This window comes from Accipiter gentilis, chromosome 10 (genome assembly GCF_929443795.1).
Source record: "Accipiter gentilis chromosome 10, bAccGen1.1, whole genome shotgun sequence".
Classification (NCBI taxonomy): domain Eukaryota; kingdom Metazoa; phylum Chordata; class Aves; order Accipitriformes; family Accipitridae; genus Astur; species Astur gentilis.
In genome coordinates, this window is record NC_064889.1 from 15,240,986 (window position 1) to 15,260,004 (window position 19,019).

The 19,019-nt window shown below is 40.7% G+C and overlaps 1 protein-coding gene across 1 annotated transcript; it reads right to left on the reverse strand.

The window, feature by feature from the left end:
* Nucleotides 1-971: 971 nt before the first annotated feature.
* On the reverse strand, nt 972-17,979 carry BTBD1 (BTB domain containing 1). The gene is given in 9 exon segments (XM_049812587.1): nt 972-1,609; nt 2,481-2,627; nt 6,845-6,932; nt 7,485-7,677; nt 7,942-8,139; nt 9,725-9,830; nt 10,428-10,584; nt 17,521-17,705; nt 17,707-17,979. Coding segments are annotated over 9 exon segments (1,470 nt in total). The 5' UTR covers nt 17,944-17,979; the 3' UTR covers nt 972-1,450.
* Between the last annotated feature and the right edge of the window lie 1,040 nt (nt 17,980-19,019).

Here is a 19,019-nt window from a genome sequence, read left to right on the forward strand (position 1 = left end):
CGGTGAGCCCGCCGCCCCGGCGGAGCGGCGCGGGGAGGGCGGGGCCCGGCGCGCCACGGGGAGAGGCGGGGCGGGGCGCGCGGGTCCGCGCCGCCAGGGCGGCGGCCCCCCCCCCCCCCCCCCCCCCCCGAGGCACCCTGCGGCCGGGGCTGCTCCTGCCGCCGCGGGCCTCTCCCGGCGGAGACCGCGACGGGACCGGAATGCCCAGCCCGCCATCGCCCAGCCCCGGCGGCCGGCTCGCCGCCCCCCTCCCCGCCGCGTTAGAGCAACGCTTTGCGTGTCATGACGGAATGAAAAACCTCCGCCCAGGGGCGGGGCGGGGGGAGAGGAGGGTGCGGGTCCAGATTCCTACAGAGCGGGGGGGGGGGGGGGGGGGGTCGAGATACAGGGCTTGGTCTGAAGGCTCTGTTTTGAGATGCAAGACGTGCAGGGCCTGCACCGGAGCGGGCATTTGAAGAGAAAGTAGGGAAGAGAGAAGAGGTTTAGTTTGTTTTTTCGCCTCCCGTGTTCTCGAAGTAGGACTTCGGTACAATTTGGGGGAAGGGTACAGGATTTTGTACAGGAAGACATTCTACTACTACACAGTACATATTGCAAGATGCTGAATACTATATACATACATCAGTTGCATCAAATTAGCGTATGCAAGCTGTAAAAGTAGTTGCACACAAATAATCCTTAGTTCATACTAATTTTGTCCAATGATAAAATAACATCATTACAAGTCTCGTATTCTCATTTTCACATTATACATTTTCTTACAGGCACAGCTGTATATACAATGGCTATTTCCATAACCAGCTCTATGTTCCAAAACAGCCCTTCTGAATTAAAAGAGATTCTGGAAAAGATCTGTATGTTGCTGAATTTGACTTAGTATTTCTTCGGTGCAGCTGCAGATGCTGTCTGTAGTGCCAAGTCCATTAATTCTCCACGGCTCATCCAAAAAGTCAAGACGATAGCAATATGAATTCAGCTTTGCCGATGTATTTCAAAAAAACATACAGTAGCAATTCATGTCCATAGGGTCATTCCAAGGTCAGTTTGGGAAGAAGTGTAAGCTGGGACCACAGCAGCAGCTTTACTGTCTTTTTAGGACAAGTTGGGGAAAACGTAAGCAGTAAGTTCATAATGAGTAAGGATTTTCCAGTTCAAAAAATGAATTTTACTACATGAGAAATGAACGGGTGAAAATACAGAGCAATTAATCACAAGATACTATTTAAAACAATCTTCAATATACAGAGTACTTATTCCACTTGACACTTCCTTAAGAGGAAAAGCCAAATTACATTCTGCCAATAACACTGCAGAGAAAATAGCTTTTCTGGTACCTCTCAAACAAGTTACCCCTCACACATTCATGTCATTTCACAGAATTTTTTAACTGCCGCCAATAGTGAGCTGAAGCCCACTGATACACTAACACATTCAAAATGGTCATGTGAAATTATGTATAAAATATTATTTCTGGTATCTGTCCGTCTTCTATTGATGTACCATTGTTGTTACCTGGTGAACTATAAAATACAAAGCATGTTTTGCTAGCAGTAGGAGATTCGTGGATCACTTTCTTCAAACCTTTTGTTCCATAATGGGAATCAGGACCCTGAAAAACGTCGGAAGAGATTAGCAACTGAATGGAAGTGGGCAGCAAGACCCATAAAATGTTGAAGTTCAAGCACTACTGACAGATTATTTTGGTAGTAGAAAATTTCTGTACCCACATCATAGAAGTTATATACAAAATCACAGACAACAGAAGTGCCCTATGTCTAAATAACATAGAAGAAGTTTCTGACAGCAGATTTAAACCACTTGATTTTATCCAACTAGTCATGAATAAATGTTTTCTAGTATTTCTCCTTCTCCTACCAGTTGTCTATATTTTCACTTAGTTCCCTGCCTCAGCTTCTTTTAATGTACATTTTTTTCCAACCCACTCAGCTCTGACTTCTGTGTAGGGGATTATATTTAAAAGAATATTAAAAGACTTTTGAGAAAACATTGAATAAATAAATTTGTCCATAAGGGCAGACTTTCCCAGAACAAATAATTCTTTCCTGTATTTCAGCACTAGTATATAAAAAGTGATAAAAAAAAAAAGCTTTCTGTTTTCTTGACTCTAGTCAGTGGTTAGAATACCCTTGATAAAAGAAATCAAACTTAAATTTGTATAGAGAGCTGTCAGATTAGATATTCTAGATAGTGCTTTTGCCCACACAGAACCAGTGACTTCCATGAGGACTCATTCTAACTCTTACACCAAGCCACAAAGGATCCAGTTTTGAATTCCGTGCTGTGGCACAGAAGACAGGTAGCAGTCTTACAAGTTACTGTGCAGTTTAACTACATCCTTCTTTAGTGCTAAACTTAAAACAAATTCAAGATCTAGGAGACACTTTCCCATCAGAAGACAGATAAAAGAACAACACTTGCATCAAAATAACATTTTCTTTTGTACAGTTAGGCATTCTTACTTTCAACGTCGCACAAGCTGTGTAGCAAACTGTTGGCAAAATCTCTATAGGTTCTTTGAACATAACTCTGAATGTACTGGCTGTTCCATCACAACTAAATCCAGTATCATTTTGTCCTAGTGTTTGATTCTTCTCATAATCAATTATCTGTACAAAAACATGAAAACAGTATTTTTAGGTTTATGAGCTTGAGAAAGATTCTTATTGTATGCATGTTAGAAGATTACAAGCAAACACTTGCCTACTCCACCCATCTTAATTGCAAGGATAGTGCAATCTCAGAACTGGAAAGTAGGTGTAATTTCCTGATACCATTAGGGTTGACCCAGCAGCATGCCGAACGATGGCTTGCAAGTTTTACACAGGCTGTCCAATCTGTGGGCTAGATTCAACACTGCTCCAACCAGGTTATAGTCTTTGCTTGGGAGATGAAGAACAGCTCTTAGACCGTTAGCTTCTGACTTTCATATACTACATATAATCCTGTACTTAAGATTTGCTGATCTTCAGACACCTACACAGCCCAGGAGGGAAGCATGTTTGCTGGCCGTGACTAATCCAGAAAACAAGTTTTTACAGATAATGTAAGCAGTCAATGATACATTCTTAAAAGAAAACAAGAACTTGCGCTGCAATGTTTTATACAATTTATTTCTATTCTAGATTCAGTTTAAAAATTACACTCAGACTACATATTATTTCTTTTGCCTTCAATTTTAATGATGAATAAGAATCACTGGCTAAGATGTTAGTAATAGCAGATACCTCACTTCTCTTTTTGGATAGCAATCCTGATCATCCATGCTGCCGAACCCCTCTTGCAGAAGTTGGATATCAGAGCTTTAGAGTAACATGAACACTTCTCATTATTACTGTGCTAACAAGAATCCTATCAATTTTAATATTTTATTATTAAATTGCCATATAATTTTTAACATTGCATATATGAGACGAAGCCCTATTCTAGGCAAAATGTGCTCCAATTTTTTTTCCCCAGCCACAATCAATAGAAATATTAACAATTATAATGCTGAAGTCCTAAGCCCCTTTCACATAAAAGATGTATTTGCAATATACATTAGCACTATTTTAAGACAAGCATTAAATGTTTTACTCTCTGAAGCTCTGCTAGTACTGATGCAGGTCCAAGAAGAATGGTAGAAACACAGGACTTAAATACCTGTCTGAAAACATTGTGACAAGAAAGTTTCAGATTCACGAGGAATTGGGGATAGTTCCAGAATAAAGAGAACCTATATAAGATGGATGGCCTTCATCTGAACCATAAAGGTACATTAGCCTTTCAGTTTGGATCAGAAGCATGTTTTTCAAGTGAATCTCTTGATCATTCCCATTTAATATGCTTTGGTTTGCCTTGTAAGAACTAAACTCTTTTCAGATAAAATAAATCCAGCAACCATGCTGAGGGAGCATACTAAATGCTCTCATCTGCTAACAGGAATTTAGCTGAGAGGATCAAACAACAGCTAGTGCAAAGTAAAAATCCCCAAATATGTACAGTATAGCTGCTAGGTCCTCCGCACCAACTCTTTTATTCTAAAGATCCAGTCTAGTGCACTGTGCTACTCATTTACACAGATGTATAGTTTGAGAAAACCAAACTGATGGCACTTCAAATCAAGAAATTTGCAAGAGAGCTTTTAAATTGAGGAATGTGGAAAAGCCACCAAATTCCTTCAAAACCTCATCTGAGATACATTCTGTTTGGAATATCATAACACAACATTTTCTAATTAAGAGACAGACACAAAATTCCTATCCTTAAGTACAGTATGGTAAAAGAATAGTAATCATCAAATAGGAAACAGAAGACAAATAAACTGTCACTTAAATAGGATGCCCAGAAATTAACAGAAACAGCAGTTCCAGCACATGCTAGAAGTCTATGAAACAAGGTAGAGACAATGGAATTTCTGTCCCTAAATGAAGTCACAGATTCATTCTTTCACAAAATTTGCCACACACCTAATAAATCAATGTGATGCAACAGTACCAGGTTACGAAATACACAGCACAGAGTAAAACTGCCAGTCACAGAATGCTAATACCTTGTTATAAAGCTTAGAATCAAATCAAAACTAATCTCAATAAGAAAGAGAATTCAAACGGACTGAAATTCCGTACTTAAAAAAGGAAGAAATATAGTGCTGGATCAGTATTACTAGAAGATAATCCTGACCACAACATGCTAAGAGAGATCAAACAGGTTACAAGAGCAGGAAATACAATTTTAGTGGTGTCTTCAATTACCCGCTCAGACCGGGCAAATGTCATATCAGGACATGAAGCAGGGGTGACATTTTTAGATGCTATCACTGACCATTTCATGAGCTTGCTAACCAATTGCTCAGTAGGAAGAAACGCAACCCTTGATTTGGTACTGAGTGATGAGCAGGATCAGATTCAAAATTTCATAATGGAAACACTATGTAACAGTGTTCATAATACACTTAAGAGTCAACACTCCCATGTGAACAACAAAAGCAAATCCACCACAGCTGTGCTAAATTTCAAAAAAGAGAAAAATGAGGAACCTTGTTCAAAAGAAGCTCAAAGGAGCAATTAAGAACATCAAATCTTTATAAGAAACATGCAGACTACTGAAGGACATCACATGCCCAAGTACAGTATCAGTACATATCACCTATTAGGAAAGGCTTGAGAAAAGGGGAAAAAAGCTGGCATGGCTGATCAGCAAAAGGCTATTACTAGAAATAAACAAACAAAAAAGGGCATCCTGTAGTAATATGAAGTTGTCTCCAGATTGAAACAGAAAGGTTCATACTGACAGATTAAAATGTAAAAAGTACAATTTAGCAGGCCAAAAGGTTTAGGAACAGCTATCTGAAAGCATCAAAACAAATGTTAAATCATTGTTTCAACACAGCAGTAGCAAAAAGCCCTATAGACTCTCTGGTGGGCTAAACAGCATGAAGATATAAGAGTAGCAGCAGGATAACGCCTTCACGTAGGAGCCTGGAGAACAGCAATACAAATAAATCATTTACCAGCAGAAGAAACTGGGGAGATTCCCGTGCTGGCACGAAGTTTACACCAAACCTAAAATTGAAGCAACTTTACGGAAGAAGTTAAAGGTAACAGTGATATACAACCTTCTGCCTAAGACTGAATCAGTAGCAAACAAGATGTCAATCTTTCCAAAAAACTCTGGGAAAGGACAAGCCTCTATGCCCCAACAGGCATACCAGGCAAGCCAAGAACGTAATAAATACCCAATTGGGTCAGACAAATGGTCCAATATGCTCTGACAGTGGCAAGAGAAGATGTTGCTGAGGGTTATCACACAAGTCTGGGCTCTGCTGTCCACTCCCCCAGCATCCACAACTGTTCTACTGAGGGTGCTACAGTGCACATCCACTAGAAGATTCTGGAAGGAACAGAAGGGGGATCTGCTATTGATGAATCAACATGTTCAAATGCCACCAAATTGAAAACAGGGGGATCTGCTTCTTGTGGCAGAATGTTTAGTATCCTCTGCATTAAAAAAACCCACTCTCATCTGTTTTGATCTTCTGCTAGTATCAGTAAGAGTCTCCTAGTTCTAATATTCTGGGGCTTGGTGAATAACAGTTCTGCATTTATATTATCCATTGCCCTCATGATTTTAGAAGCATTGCTTGCACCTCCCCACAGCCTTCTCCCCTACAAACTGAAGAGTCCTAGACTTTTTAGTCTGCCTTCATAAAGCAGCAGCTCTATCCCCTTAATAATTTTAATTACCCTTTTCTCTACTTTCTAATTCTGCTGTGTGAGATTGGGAACCGCACACAATACTCAAGATGTGGGCATACTTGGCTTTCATACAGCAACACAATGTCACCTTTTATCTTGTTTTCGGTATCTTCCCAATGACAGTCACTGCATATTGTGTCACTGATTTCAGAGAGCTGTTGATGACAAATCCAAGATCTCTTTCCTGAATTACTAGAAAATTTATTAAAGGACAGACTTTGTGCACAACTGAACAGATTACAAAGCTATTAAATTCCTCTGCAAAAAGCTTACAGGAGGAATTCAAGGTTAGACTGGATAAGTAGCCTGAAGAAAGATTCACTGGGAGCTACTAAACAGAAAAAACAAACTGGTCTTGGGAAACACCTATACTGAAAACAATTGAAGGACAGAAGAATACAGCAGAAAGGGAAGAAAGTTTCATACTGTTCTTACTCTTCCCTAATCATCTGCTTATGACCACTGTTGGGACAAAACACAGGTTAGATTCCTGGCCTATCAATTGCTCCTACCCAAATATACACGAAACCTCTTGCAAGTACTACAAGTGCAGTTCCTGCATAAGCCTATTTAAACAGAATATACTGTACCTGTATATTAACTTGATAGTCTGTGGGTCCATGAATAGATCCATATAATCCAAATCCCACTATGGAAATTCTTCTATTAACTGTGAACCTAGTAAGACACAAGCCAAGACAGGAATTTAAACAACTGTGATGGGTGTGTTAGCTTATTCCCAGTCAAGTAGGAAAAAGAGTCCCACTGAAGAGTAGGGAAGTAAACTGAAAATGACATTTATTTTTTTTTAATAACACTATATATATAGATTTCTATAGTAAGAAAAATGCTTTGTAAGGTATCAGCTTTATAGGTTAGAGCTTTGCTAAATCCCAATATATTCAGTATCACTAAACAAAACAACCAGATTCTTTTGAATATCTCCAAAATAAAAACAGATCAAGACTTGGTATTTTAAAAAGAAATATGCAGCTAACACCCAATCACTCTAGAATGCACCCAATCCTCCTGAACTTTGTTCTTTGCTACTTTATATTTTACGTGTGCAACAGCCTAAGTTATTTTAAAAAAAGGAAAAGATCAAACGTGCCCCAACAGAACCAGTATGTTTGTTACTGTAACTTATGACAAGAAGACGAAGTTGAGTAATATGTTCCCTTTCTTCCCACACTTCTCTGTCTCTCCTCCAAATACTTTCAAAAGCCATACCTAATCCGATCACTTGTTCCACTGTAACCCCAGCGACTCTCCACTTGCTGGAACCTGTTAATGCTGCATTCTTTTCCTCTAAGGCAGCATCTTGGTCGGTCAATATAATCTACTTTAGGTTTAGGATTGACAGTAAAATGCAGAAAGAGATTTACTACTTCCCGATCTGACAAGATTCCAGACTGAGCAGGGCCTGTGAAAAGAAAAAACTTCTAAGATGATTTGAAGAATTACTCCAACTGTTGTATTTACACCACACGTATTTGCAAACTGAGAGGACAATAATATTTTCCAATGGCCAGAGCATATTCAGCAGCATGTTTTGCTTTCATTTGTGCATCACAACTTTTATTAGTACGATATTAATAACAGAATAGACTGTTAAGCATCTCAACACTCACAGGTGAACAGTGCAGAAATATGGTCTAACAGTAAGACAAAGAACCCCCAAACTCACCTGCTGCAAACTCTTCAATAGTCATTAATGGAAAACGGATTAAGGAAAGAGCTCTGCCAAGGACTTTTTGTTTGTTTCCAAATGTCACAGGCAGTTGTTGTCTTTGACATTCTGCTTCTGCCCAGCGAACAACAGCTCCAAAGAGTCTACTTTCTCGAATACTAAGGGTATCTCTTTCTAGAACTGCACATAATGTGTCTAAAGAAAAAAAGTTAACAGATTAGATCAGTTTTCATCCAAACCAGTAACAGTGCTACACATTCAGTAAGCTTAAAATGTTAAGTAAACATGAATAACGTTCATCATAAGACATCTTATATATAAAGAAATCTCCCAATGTTGTATAGACTTCAAACTAAAAAATAATTTTCCTGCTATGAAGACAGCATATGAACTTTCTTCTGGATTCCCAAGAGTGTGACTATATATAATCTATGTAGTGGCAACCAGTATCCTAAGGAATTTCCATGGCTAGGGCAAGATCAAAACTGGAAGTGACCAAGTGGTGAATGAACACTACTAAAAAAACCAAGTTACTCATGATGACATGTCATATTCTCATCTGAGTAGACACCTGCCAATCTGGATCTACTATAAACACAAGCAGCAGTGGTGCACACAAAACCAGTTTAAACATACATGAAAGTAATCTTAAACATTGACGTATTTGCCACCTGCAAAGCTTGAAGGTGGAACACAGGATGTGAGGCAAGGTACTCTCATGTGTTTTACAAAAGCAAGTCTTCCTGTATTTCTGACTTGTTATGGCATTTTATGAATAACAATTATGCAAAAATTCTGAGTTTATCACAGAACACAAGCCTGAAAAAAAAAAAAAAGTGTTTTCATATTCTGAATCTTCTGTCTTCTTTGGGAATTTTTAAATGCCCTGAATATAGACAAGGGATGTTTGAAGTCATAGAAAATATCATATTGGAAAGTCAAACCAGATTCGGACTTATCAAGAGCAGAGATGAACACTCAGTCTGAACATGAGTTAACAATGACTTTACTATTTCTTTAAGCAGCTGGAATACCTTCCTTCAGTCTGAGTTTTTCACAGACTCCAGCGGAATTTGACTTAGACACATATAGTAACAATGAAATTAAGTAAGCAAATTTGCAACAGCTACCTTTCATAAAAGATGAAACATAGAAACCAGCAATTTAGATTTTTTTTTTTTAAAACAGATTTCATATATTGTACCTGATCTGTGCAACTCTGAATAGAGAAGTACCACGCAGCAACAAAACAGTGTGATTCTTGTTACACACGAAAAACAGGTGTGGATCCCCCAGGGATGAGGCACAACATTCAGTGAGTGAAAGCTTTGGCTTTAATGAAAGCTTAGTGTTGCCATGGTGGGTGCCCCGGGACACTGACACTAATCAAATGGGGACTCAACGCAGTGGAACCCTGCTTGGAAGTGAAGCTCAAAGGAAAGCACTGCAGGGGTGGATAACAAAACTTGCACTGATTAACATTTCATACATATGCAATATCCTGTTTTGCTCATTAGTAAACTCACTGATGTAATGCAGGTGCTGTTGTCCAAATTCCAAGATCTGCAGCTGGACATCGTGTTGGCGCCTGTGCAAAGGTGGGTGCAGATGAGGGGAAAAGTGAACTACGCCAGGTTACCCTGACAAGGAGGTAACGTGCTTGGGACTCTGCATGCTCAGATGGGGGAAGCAAACTATCCTGGGTTACTGTAGCAAAGCTTTCTTGTGCCCTACAATTCCCTTCAGAAGTTTAATGCTTAGAACACACAAAGTAACTTACCTATATCAATGTCAGTAAAGCCTTCTGCACTTATTGCATCCATGGTACTTTTGTCTATTGTGTCAAGACAAAGACTAGCAAGCTGAGGTTCATCAAACAAACGAGCCTAAAAAGGTAAAGAAAAACATCTTAAGCATAAAGTTGACAAACCACTAATCTTAAAAAGCAAGTATTTTTGCCATAGAATACATCTAAATTAAAATAGGTTTATTTGTCTAAGTACTTTTTGTGTTTATACCTTAAAAAGCACTTAAATTCTCAAAACAGTACATAATTAAGGAGAATTCACTACATGCAAGTCTTCCTTCATCCTTATGTTTGTAGTTTTGGCAATATAAGAAAAAAAGTACATATCAAATCCGCTATAGTGAACTGAAGCACAGTCTTAACAAAAGACAATTAAGAGATCCATGGAAATACACTGTAGAATACACTTGCTCCATTTGAAATGTCCCAGTCCACTGCATAGTAAAAAAGAAAAGGGGGGGGGGGGGGGGAGAAAAAAATAAAAGAAAGACAAGAAAGATGCCTTTCCTCCACATTAATAAGAAGCTAAGTCTGTAAAAATGCTAACAGAGCAACAGACATTTTCATACATAAATTAGACTATGTAATAGTAACTCCCCTCTGAAGTAATATTTAGTCATTTCCCTCCAAATACTGATTTTCCTAGTAAATCAAAATTAAGCTTAAATTTACCTACTTGAGTAAGCAGCATAAAGGCATTATCTGCTCGGAGGTGCTTTGTTAGAAAATCTACACAATGTGCTTCCAGGGCTGGGACTGCATACTTTTTAGCAGTGTATAAAGTAGTCATGACTGTTTCTGGACCAATTTGAACTTCATCTGAATAAAGAAACCTAGAAATCAATACACAAATACACATCCATAAAAATGTATCTTGAGTGGGGCAGTCAAGCACAACGTAATGGTCTCTTTGCATTTAGAAAACAGGTCAAAGATTTGCACTGTGAACATGCAACAGTTGACCATGTAGCATTTTTACAAATAAGCTAGTTGAAGGGTTGAAGAAAGAATATTACGTTAACCTAATGGCATACATTTGTTTTAAGTATGTATTACTCCCTAAGACTGATTTGGCTGTACCAGTTATACATAGCTACTGAACTGTAAACAACAGCTGAGCTGCAGAATTACTTAACATATGAATGAATGCATGTGCTTTTGATTCACTAGGAAGAGCTGCATTTCTAAATATCAATACATAACCCTCTATGGCTATATTACTGAACTTAATTTACTGACAGTGCACACCAGCTTCCCCACCATGAGAATAGTGTCAAGGACTTACACTGTGATAACATCTTATGTCAAAACTACCATTCTTAGTGTTCAGAGGAGAAGAAAGAGAGTAATATTCTCGCAGATGACCTTGACTCTTCTATTCCTGCCATAGCAAAACACTCTGGCTTGCCTCCACTGTTTGAGGCTAGATGATTGGTTGAGATTTTAGCACAAGCTGTGAACCAAAAGACAGAAGCCTCCACCAAAACCAGGAAAAAAACCTGTTCCCTGAGCAGCTGTTATTCGAGACCAGACAAGATAAGATTTCATTTAAGGTTCTGTATGGAAAACATGACTTTTTAAAAATAACTTTTCTTAAAGGTGACATTGAAGATAATCTTAGTAATATTAAATCAGTTTTTCAGATAATAATCAAGAATAGCCTGTGATTTACAAAAATACATTTGTCCCCAGCACACAGGTGATTAAACATAAAAAACCAGGGCACATTAGCAAATGCAGAAATTCCACAATGAAGACCAAGCCTTTTCTTTATATTTTTAAATATTTTTTTCAGAACCTCCTGGAAATGAATGACAAACAACATGTAGAGACGGAAGGTGTGCTTAGAAGGGTTTTTAAATGTAACAATAAGCAGTTTGTATTTAACAGAAGAAACTCTTGAAAGTAATGGACTCAAACTTGTTGGCAATCTGGGGAGATCTAAGTAATAGAAACCTAAGTAAAGTTTCAACTAAAATTCTTCACTATTCGTATTTCTTATATTCCAAGAGAACTCTCATTCTTGGCAACTGCTAACACACAACTAAACGTGGCGTTCAACATTAAATTTGCTGCCACTTAGCAACATTTACATATTTACCATTACAATACTCCAATCTATTCAAACGGCCAGCTTTCATGGCACTTAGGAAACGTGAATGATGCTCTAGATTAATTTATTAAACTGGATTTACATCAAACAGCTTTTAGAAAGAATGAGTTTAATTAAATCCTAACTTTTTTAGGATTTGGAACTGATTTATGAAAGCCATAAACTATTATCTGTTGATGACAATGATGGGGTGACTTGCCAGTCATAATCACTGACTAATTTACTTTTAAGAAACTAAGATCTCATAAGTACAGTTTGGTGTACCAAACTGACAAATAGTTCATTAAAGCACTAGAATAGTGCATTTAGATTTTGGTTCTAAGATTTTTAAAAAAAACTGTTTAAAATGCCCTAACCTTCTTTGTATGACTTTATAGGAGCTTGGAGTCCAAATCACAGAACAGGTGAACATTAACAGGGTGTAAAAACCCCAGCACTACTGTGCAAACTACATTATAAATGAATTTTACCTAATTGTAAAAAAAAAAAAACAAACCCAAAAACCCCCCACCAAGTTGTTTTTGGAACATGATTTTGATTTTATTCCTAAAGTGCGTCCAATCTGAAGCCAATGAACTGACACACCAGAGGAGCTTATCTGGCTTGTGGTTCACTTTCTACTGCACCTTCTTAAGAACCACGGTGCAGTCCCAAACTGCAGTTTTCTGACCCTTGCTTTCCCAGAAATTTTGCAGGCTCTTTCCTCATACGATCAAAAACCAATCACATGGCCAAATGACAGGAATTCAAATGTGGCAACAGTGCACATACATGCACATTTTTCATTCATGTGAGTTCCCTGAGCTAACAAGATGCATTTTCATGCCACAAAGGACACGCTTGAGGCTCCATGCTCCAATCCCTCTGCTGCTGTATGGCTGGATATACATTAAGAGACACTCCCAACTGAAAGTGGGTCAATGATAAACTAACAGGATTTAATTGACTGAAGTTCTGACAAGTACAATTTGCACAGCAACTCAAGCACTAACTAAAACATCAGTGTGTTATGAACACTATTTTCAGCACAAATCCAAAACATAGCCCCATACAAGCTACTCTAAAGAATTTAACTCTATCCCAGCCAAATCCAGCACATTCGCCACCCTTTATGGTGTACCATTTATATCATGCTCAGGTCCCACACTGTTGCAACACAATCTCATTAACCACCCCCTCCCCCATAAAATGTCTGTAAAATGTACATAAATATCCATAAAATGTTCATTGAGTTCATTTGGCCTACAACTTTTGGCTCCATCTGTTATGGTATTCACTCAGGACAGGAGAGGTGGTGTGTTGCATGGAGTTACTGGGTACTATTGACCTCATTATCTGTTTGTAGACATTGATCACCCCAGGGCCTAACAACTCATAGTTACAGAGCACATAGTTACATACTTTGAAACTGAGAAAACTCATGACAAGCATCACAGAATGGTTTGGGTTGGAAGGGACCTTAAACATCACCTAGTTCCAACCCCCTGCCATGGGCAGGGACACCTTCCACTAAACCAGGTTGCTCAAAGCCCCATCCAACCTGGCCTTGAACAATTCCAGGGATGGGGCATGCAGGAAGTGCCCAAAGTCACACTATCAGTTTTTCGAGTTTAATATTTCAAGTTTTTGACAATGCCAATACTTTTCTGGGATTTTCAAAGCCAAACAGTAGTCTTCTGCAAATACTAAAAAGTGTGAATTTGTGAAGTTAAAAGGTAGCTGTAAAAACTATGAGAAGTGGTAATAAAGTACATTGGTCTAGGATGTTGTATAATCCTATTTCCCTCAAGTATATGGATGGATGATCATGATGTATTCATCTACTCATAAAAGAGGAACTCTAGGCGTGTCTTCTCTCTAAAAATCCCTCTGCTCGTGTGCCAAGAGCTCTATCTCTGTGTTAACTCTCCCATTCATGGCATGCCTGAACTAGCACACCTTTATACCACTGTTCCTCCTCCACTTAACTCAGTGGGGCTCAAGATCACTTATTCTTCCTCCCCTCCACCTTCCCTCCTCTCCTTCCCTTCGACAGACTTACAGAAACAACCTGCTCTTTAGATATTGACTAATTTTATTGTCATCCAGGATGGGGGGTGTGTGTGTGTATCTGCATAGTGGGAGAACACTTTTAGTGACCAGAACAAACAATTTTTCCAAGTGACCACTTGATCATTCATTTACATAAGCCTCTCATACATTTTGTGCCACTTTTCTTCCCTCTCAGGTTAGCACTTCTTTCTCCTCTAGTCTTAGCATCTTCCCAACAACTGAAATACTTTCACCATTATAAAAGCACACAGGAATCTTCTTCCAGTTAGTTACAATTACCCCTTTATTTACTGCTCGCCAAAGTCCTCTGCAAAGACATTTGGAAGATGAACTGCTAAATTTGTACCAGGTCATCACCTTCCTTTATACTATGATCAAAGGACACATTAAATTACTGTAAAATGTAAATGAAATTTTAAAAAAGTCTTACTAAAAACAACAACAAAAAGAAAACTTAAAGCAGAATCCTACTAAGACAACTTTAATTTTCTTGATCACTGCTATTCAATTTGTACAGACAGAAACAGGAAACAAAAGCGCTGTTTAACTGGGACGCAGATTCAAACTTTGTGACTTTGATATTATTTCAGCTCTTAAGGATTTAATCTGTCAAACTACTGAAGTAGTCAGCTGCTTTTAAAGAACCCCTCTGTCTCATGCTCAAAAACTCTTCAGGCAAGAGGAATACGGGATGATAATCCAAAACACACACCACAGTCATTTCTAAGCCTTTGAGCTCAGCCAATTGTCTTCTAAGAAAGTTCTCTCCCCTTCCCCAGCCAATTTTAAAAGGCTTCCCTTTTCCCATCTTTACAGTTAAGATTTTAGCCCACAGACAAGGAGGACTACCCAACTTCCTCTAGGGGAAAAAAGAAACCCTAAAATGCATTACTGGAATTGCAGTGGTACTATTAAAGTTTCACTTCATTATTTTTAAATACTTTAACTCTACAAATTTATCAGTTTAGAGTCTCCTGTCAGAAAAAGGCAGCAACTGAGCCGATTTTAAACTGTGTGTGAATACACCCAGAAGAAAAATAAAAAACCAGGTGTCACATTAACTTGGTGACTATCAGATGTTTTAATTGTTCAATTTCTAACTAGTTTTTTCTTCACCATAAACATAATTCTTGAACTACCATCTACTTCGTGATGAAACATTAACACTGACATCATAGGACAGAGAAATGACATTCAGCCTTGCTGCACAGATACAGATGGAATTAATTTTTTAAGTGAATCGGAAAATTTTTCATCAGAAAATCTTTTCCTTTGGCTTTAATTTACAAGTAGCATTTGTCATTAGATCTTTATGAAACACATCAACTACAGATAGGACCTAACAAACCACATGAGTTAATAAAATGGAAACGAGCTGTGGAACATTAAATGATTAGTAAATTATCCCTAAAAGTTTTTGCATCACTTAAATGTTTCCTTTACCTTCATGTTCATTTGCTATGTGCATTCAGAGATCCCAACATAATTTCTAGCCAATACACCTCAAATTGGCCCTTGCAAAGATTAAAGAAAGGTCCTATAAAAGGCAACCATTATTATCTGACCAATTTACTAACGATAGATAAGAGAGACCAACAGTGCAAGGTATAATTCTCACCTCTTCTGGCCAACACCAGGAAAAAACCCAGGTTGTCTTACAGTTGGTGTACTTAACAAACAGTGTATATGAGCGTGGAAGAAGTCCAGTACTGGTCTGTATTATAGAAGTTCTCCTTAGATATGTTTTTAAGAAGGTGTTGCAATGTATATTTATTCCAATATAAGATAAAAAATATATATAATATGGAACAATGCCCTAAAAAGCTGCCATGTATTTCATAACAAAGACGACATCAAACCTGAGATGTTTCAGCAGTTCATCAGTCTGGTGATATTTAGACAAGATACAAGTATAATCAGTTTACTTACGTAAGTCCCCTGGCCATTACGTACTAGCAGCTCTACCAACACAAGATGGCTTTTGTTTGCTTATAACAACATCTCTTCATTCACTTCTACAGTTTTCAAATACTTTCCTTCTTATCTTAGAACTCTCCTGTTTCCGTGTTCATATTTTTACCCAAACTTCTCTCACTAGATTCGCTTTTCATTGTCCAGTGTTTTTTCCACATATATATAGACAAACACACCTATGTGCACAGTCATTTACTTTTAACCTTTGAAACCATTTTGCTTGAAAGACGCTTCCCTCCATCTCCCACTCTGCTACACAAACTCTTCACTTTGCCACTCTCTCTTTGCCAAGCATCCACAAAATAAATACAGTTCATTTGCTAATGGCAACAGAGACATCACTGCTGCTGCATGGTGGTTTGTTGTTGGTTGTTTTTTTTTTTTCAAATCAGTTGCTGCCACTTCTGTGTCCATGATTACTAAAAAGACTAGGTGACTCTTCTTCTCACTGTTCTTATCTGTTAGGCCTCAAAACACAGAGAAAGTTGCTAAGACTTTGGAGCTTTTCCCATTACAGAAAGCCTCAAGACACTACATATTTTTTCCAGGCAATAATATTACTTGTTTCTCAAATGCTCATTACAGAAATCTGTTTCATATATTTTATAAAGGTTTTGCCTAACAGAGGAGTTTCTTTGAGAGAAACCTTAAGGTTAAGCAGTTTAGTCATATTACCACACCATAGCCCGATGCACAAAGAAATGATCAGTAATTGTTTCTATGAACACCATAAATTTTATTTACGACTACAGTGACTGAAAAGCAAAGGTAGATCAACTCATCAGTTTTGTGAGCATGATAAGCAGCAGATCCTATTCCGCCCAAATTAGAAATCACTAACCTATTTTACATACTTTTTGCCATCACTGCACTCATGGTCTCCCTTGGGTGGTTTGTGTGTAAAAATCAGTTACTGCCTTCTGCTGCATGTTCACTCTCCACCCAAAAGTGTCTGAAATAAGTGTGATTACAATGGCTATGCCTCTGCTAAAAAGATACAACAATTCATTACCACGGCTGAAAAAGAAAAGCTACCAGTAAGATGAAAACAATTTCAAAGTCAGTATCAAATTAAAGGAAAAGGTTGGTACGACAGCCTCTGTCCTTTCTTAGTCATTATTAGAAGGTGGATGGATAGTTGCAACACTCCGAGCAACCACTAATTCCCACCACCTTACTTAAAACAACTCCACGGAATCAAAAAGCCAAACCAGACCCTCACCACTACCAAAGTACTTTTCTGAATGGACAATCGGCTGCCCTAAAATCAAGGCGCTTCTCTCGGCAAAAAGGATGCAGGGGAACGAGCAAGAAGGAAGCAAAGCATGTTCGCGGGGCGGTTTGACCTTGCGTGCCGGCCCGCAAGGTGGTTACGCGTGTTCTCTGCATCTCCCTCCACGGACAGGCCCGCGGGAAAGGAAGGGCTCCCTGGGGACGGGAGCCAGGAGGGGCCGCGGAGCGAGGAAACGACACCAGCGGCCGAGCGGGGCCCCACGGCCCGGCCCGGCCCGGCCCAGCCCGGCCCGGCGGGCGGGGAGGCCCGCCCCCCCCGCCCCGCGGCGCGGTGCCCCCGGCCCGGGAGCCCCCACCGCGCCCGGGACCGCCCGGCCCGGCCCGGCCGCGGCCTGACCTGAGGAGCGCCAGGAAGGCGGCGGGCTCCACGTCGGGCAGCTCGATCTCGGCCGAGGTGGTGGCCATGCCGCCGTTAAACATCGCGTCGAAGACGGCGCTGCCGGCCGCCAGGACGAAGCGGTGGGCGGGGATGCGCTGCTGGCCGGGCCCGGGGGGGCGCCCCCCCGCCCCCGCCGCGGGGGCTGCCCTTGCCCACCACGAAGTGCACGTCGCTGAGGAGCTCGTTGGAGAAGAGGAAGGCGAAGCGCTCCCGCAGCGAGCCCTTGGTGGCCTGCCAGTTGTACAGCGGCTCGCGCTGCAGCACCGCGCCGGCCTCCGCCGCGGCGGCGGCGGCAGCAGCGGCGGCGGCGGTGGTGGTGGTAGCGGTAGCGGCGGCGGGCGTCTCCACGGGCGCACCCGAGCCGCCCCCGGCGGCCGCCATCGCCGCCCTGAGGGGGGGGGCGGGCCGGGCCGGGCCGCTCCGTCCGCCGGCGGCACGCGAGCCCCCGCCGCGCGCCCCGACGTCAGCCGCTCAGCCGCCCCTACGCCGCGCATGCGCCTCTGCCTCGCGCAGGCTCGCGGGCGGGCGGCGGAGGCGTCGTTGCCCGTCCGCCCTGCCACAGCGGCCGCCTGAGGGGAAGCGCGGGCGGGAGCGCGGTCTCCCAGGCGTCGGCCGGGTCGTCTAGGCCGCGCCTAGAGGCGACCCGTGTCGCTCGTTAGTTTTATACAGGGGTCCGGTGCCCGCGTGTGCAGTGGGAATGCGCTTCCAGAGCCGCGAAGAGGGAAAACCCAGGCATGCCAAGCACAGAGCGTTGTGACAGTCGGGCAGCCTTGAAACATTAATGACTTCGGCTTACAGTTTTTATACAGTGAAATCCATTTACAGTGTGTCGCGGCTTTACGTGTTTTAAACTTCCGAGGAGAAAAAACAAAGCAAAACTGGCAACGGTGAACGTAGCGGAGAGGCAGTGCAGGTTTTGTGCCTAACGCAGTAGCCATCAAATTCAACGTCCTTGGACCAGGGAATATTGGGTGGTGAAGTAATCTGGCAAGTTCTGACAAGCAAAATACGATCGTGTTTAGTGTACTGTCTTGGTGGCTCTGGGGAAAGAAAGAGGAAAGAAAAAAAAAAAAAAAAAAGGTATGTTTGCCTTTTCAGAGTCCTGTCAAACCAGACCCTGTCGGATGAAAAATAAGGTGGAATTTTGCCATCTACTGGCTTTCTGCTGTAAATACAGCAGCAATTTAAATTACGGAGCTGAAAGCTATTTATCACGCTTGTCAGCGTTTATGGAAGCGTGTGGCTAAAAGAGGAATAGAATATGTCACCACTCTGCATTTAGGTTTATAATTAGGACAAAACTGAGAGCAAACAAGTGTGGTCCGTTTCGCAGAACAAGTTTTAGAGAACCTTAAGCAAGATGGAAGCAATTTCAGCACGGTAAACTATAGTGGGAAAGGGCACAAGAAGACATAGTATACCAACCAGAAAGCAGCAAGTAGCTTTGCACAGAGGCT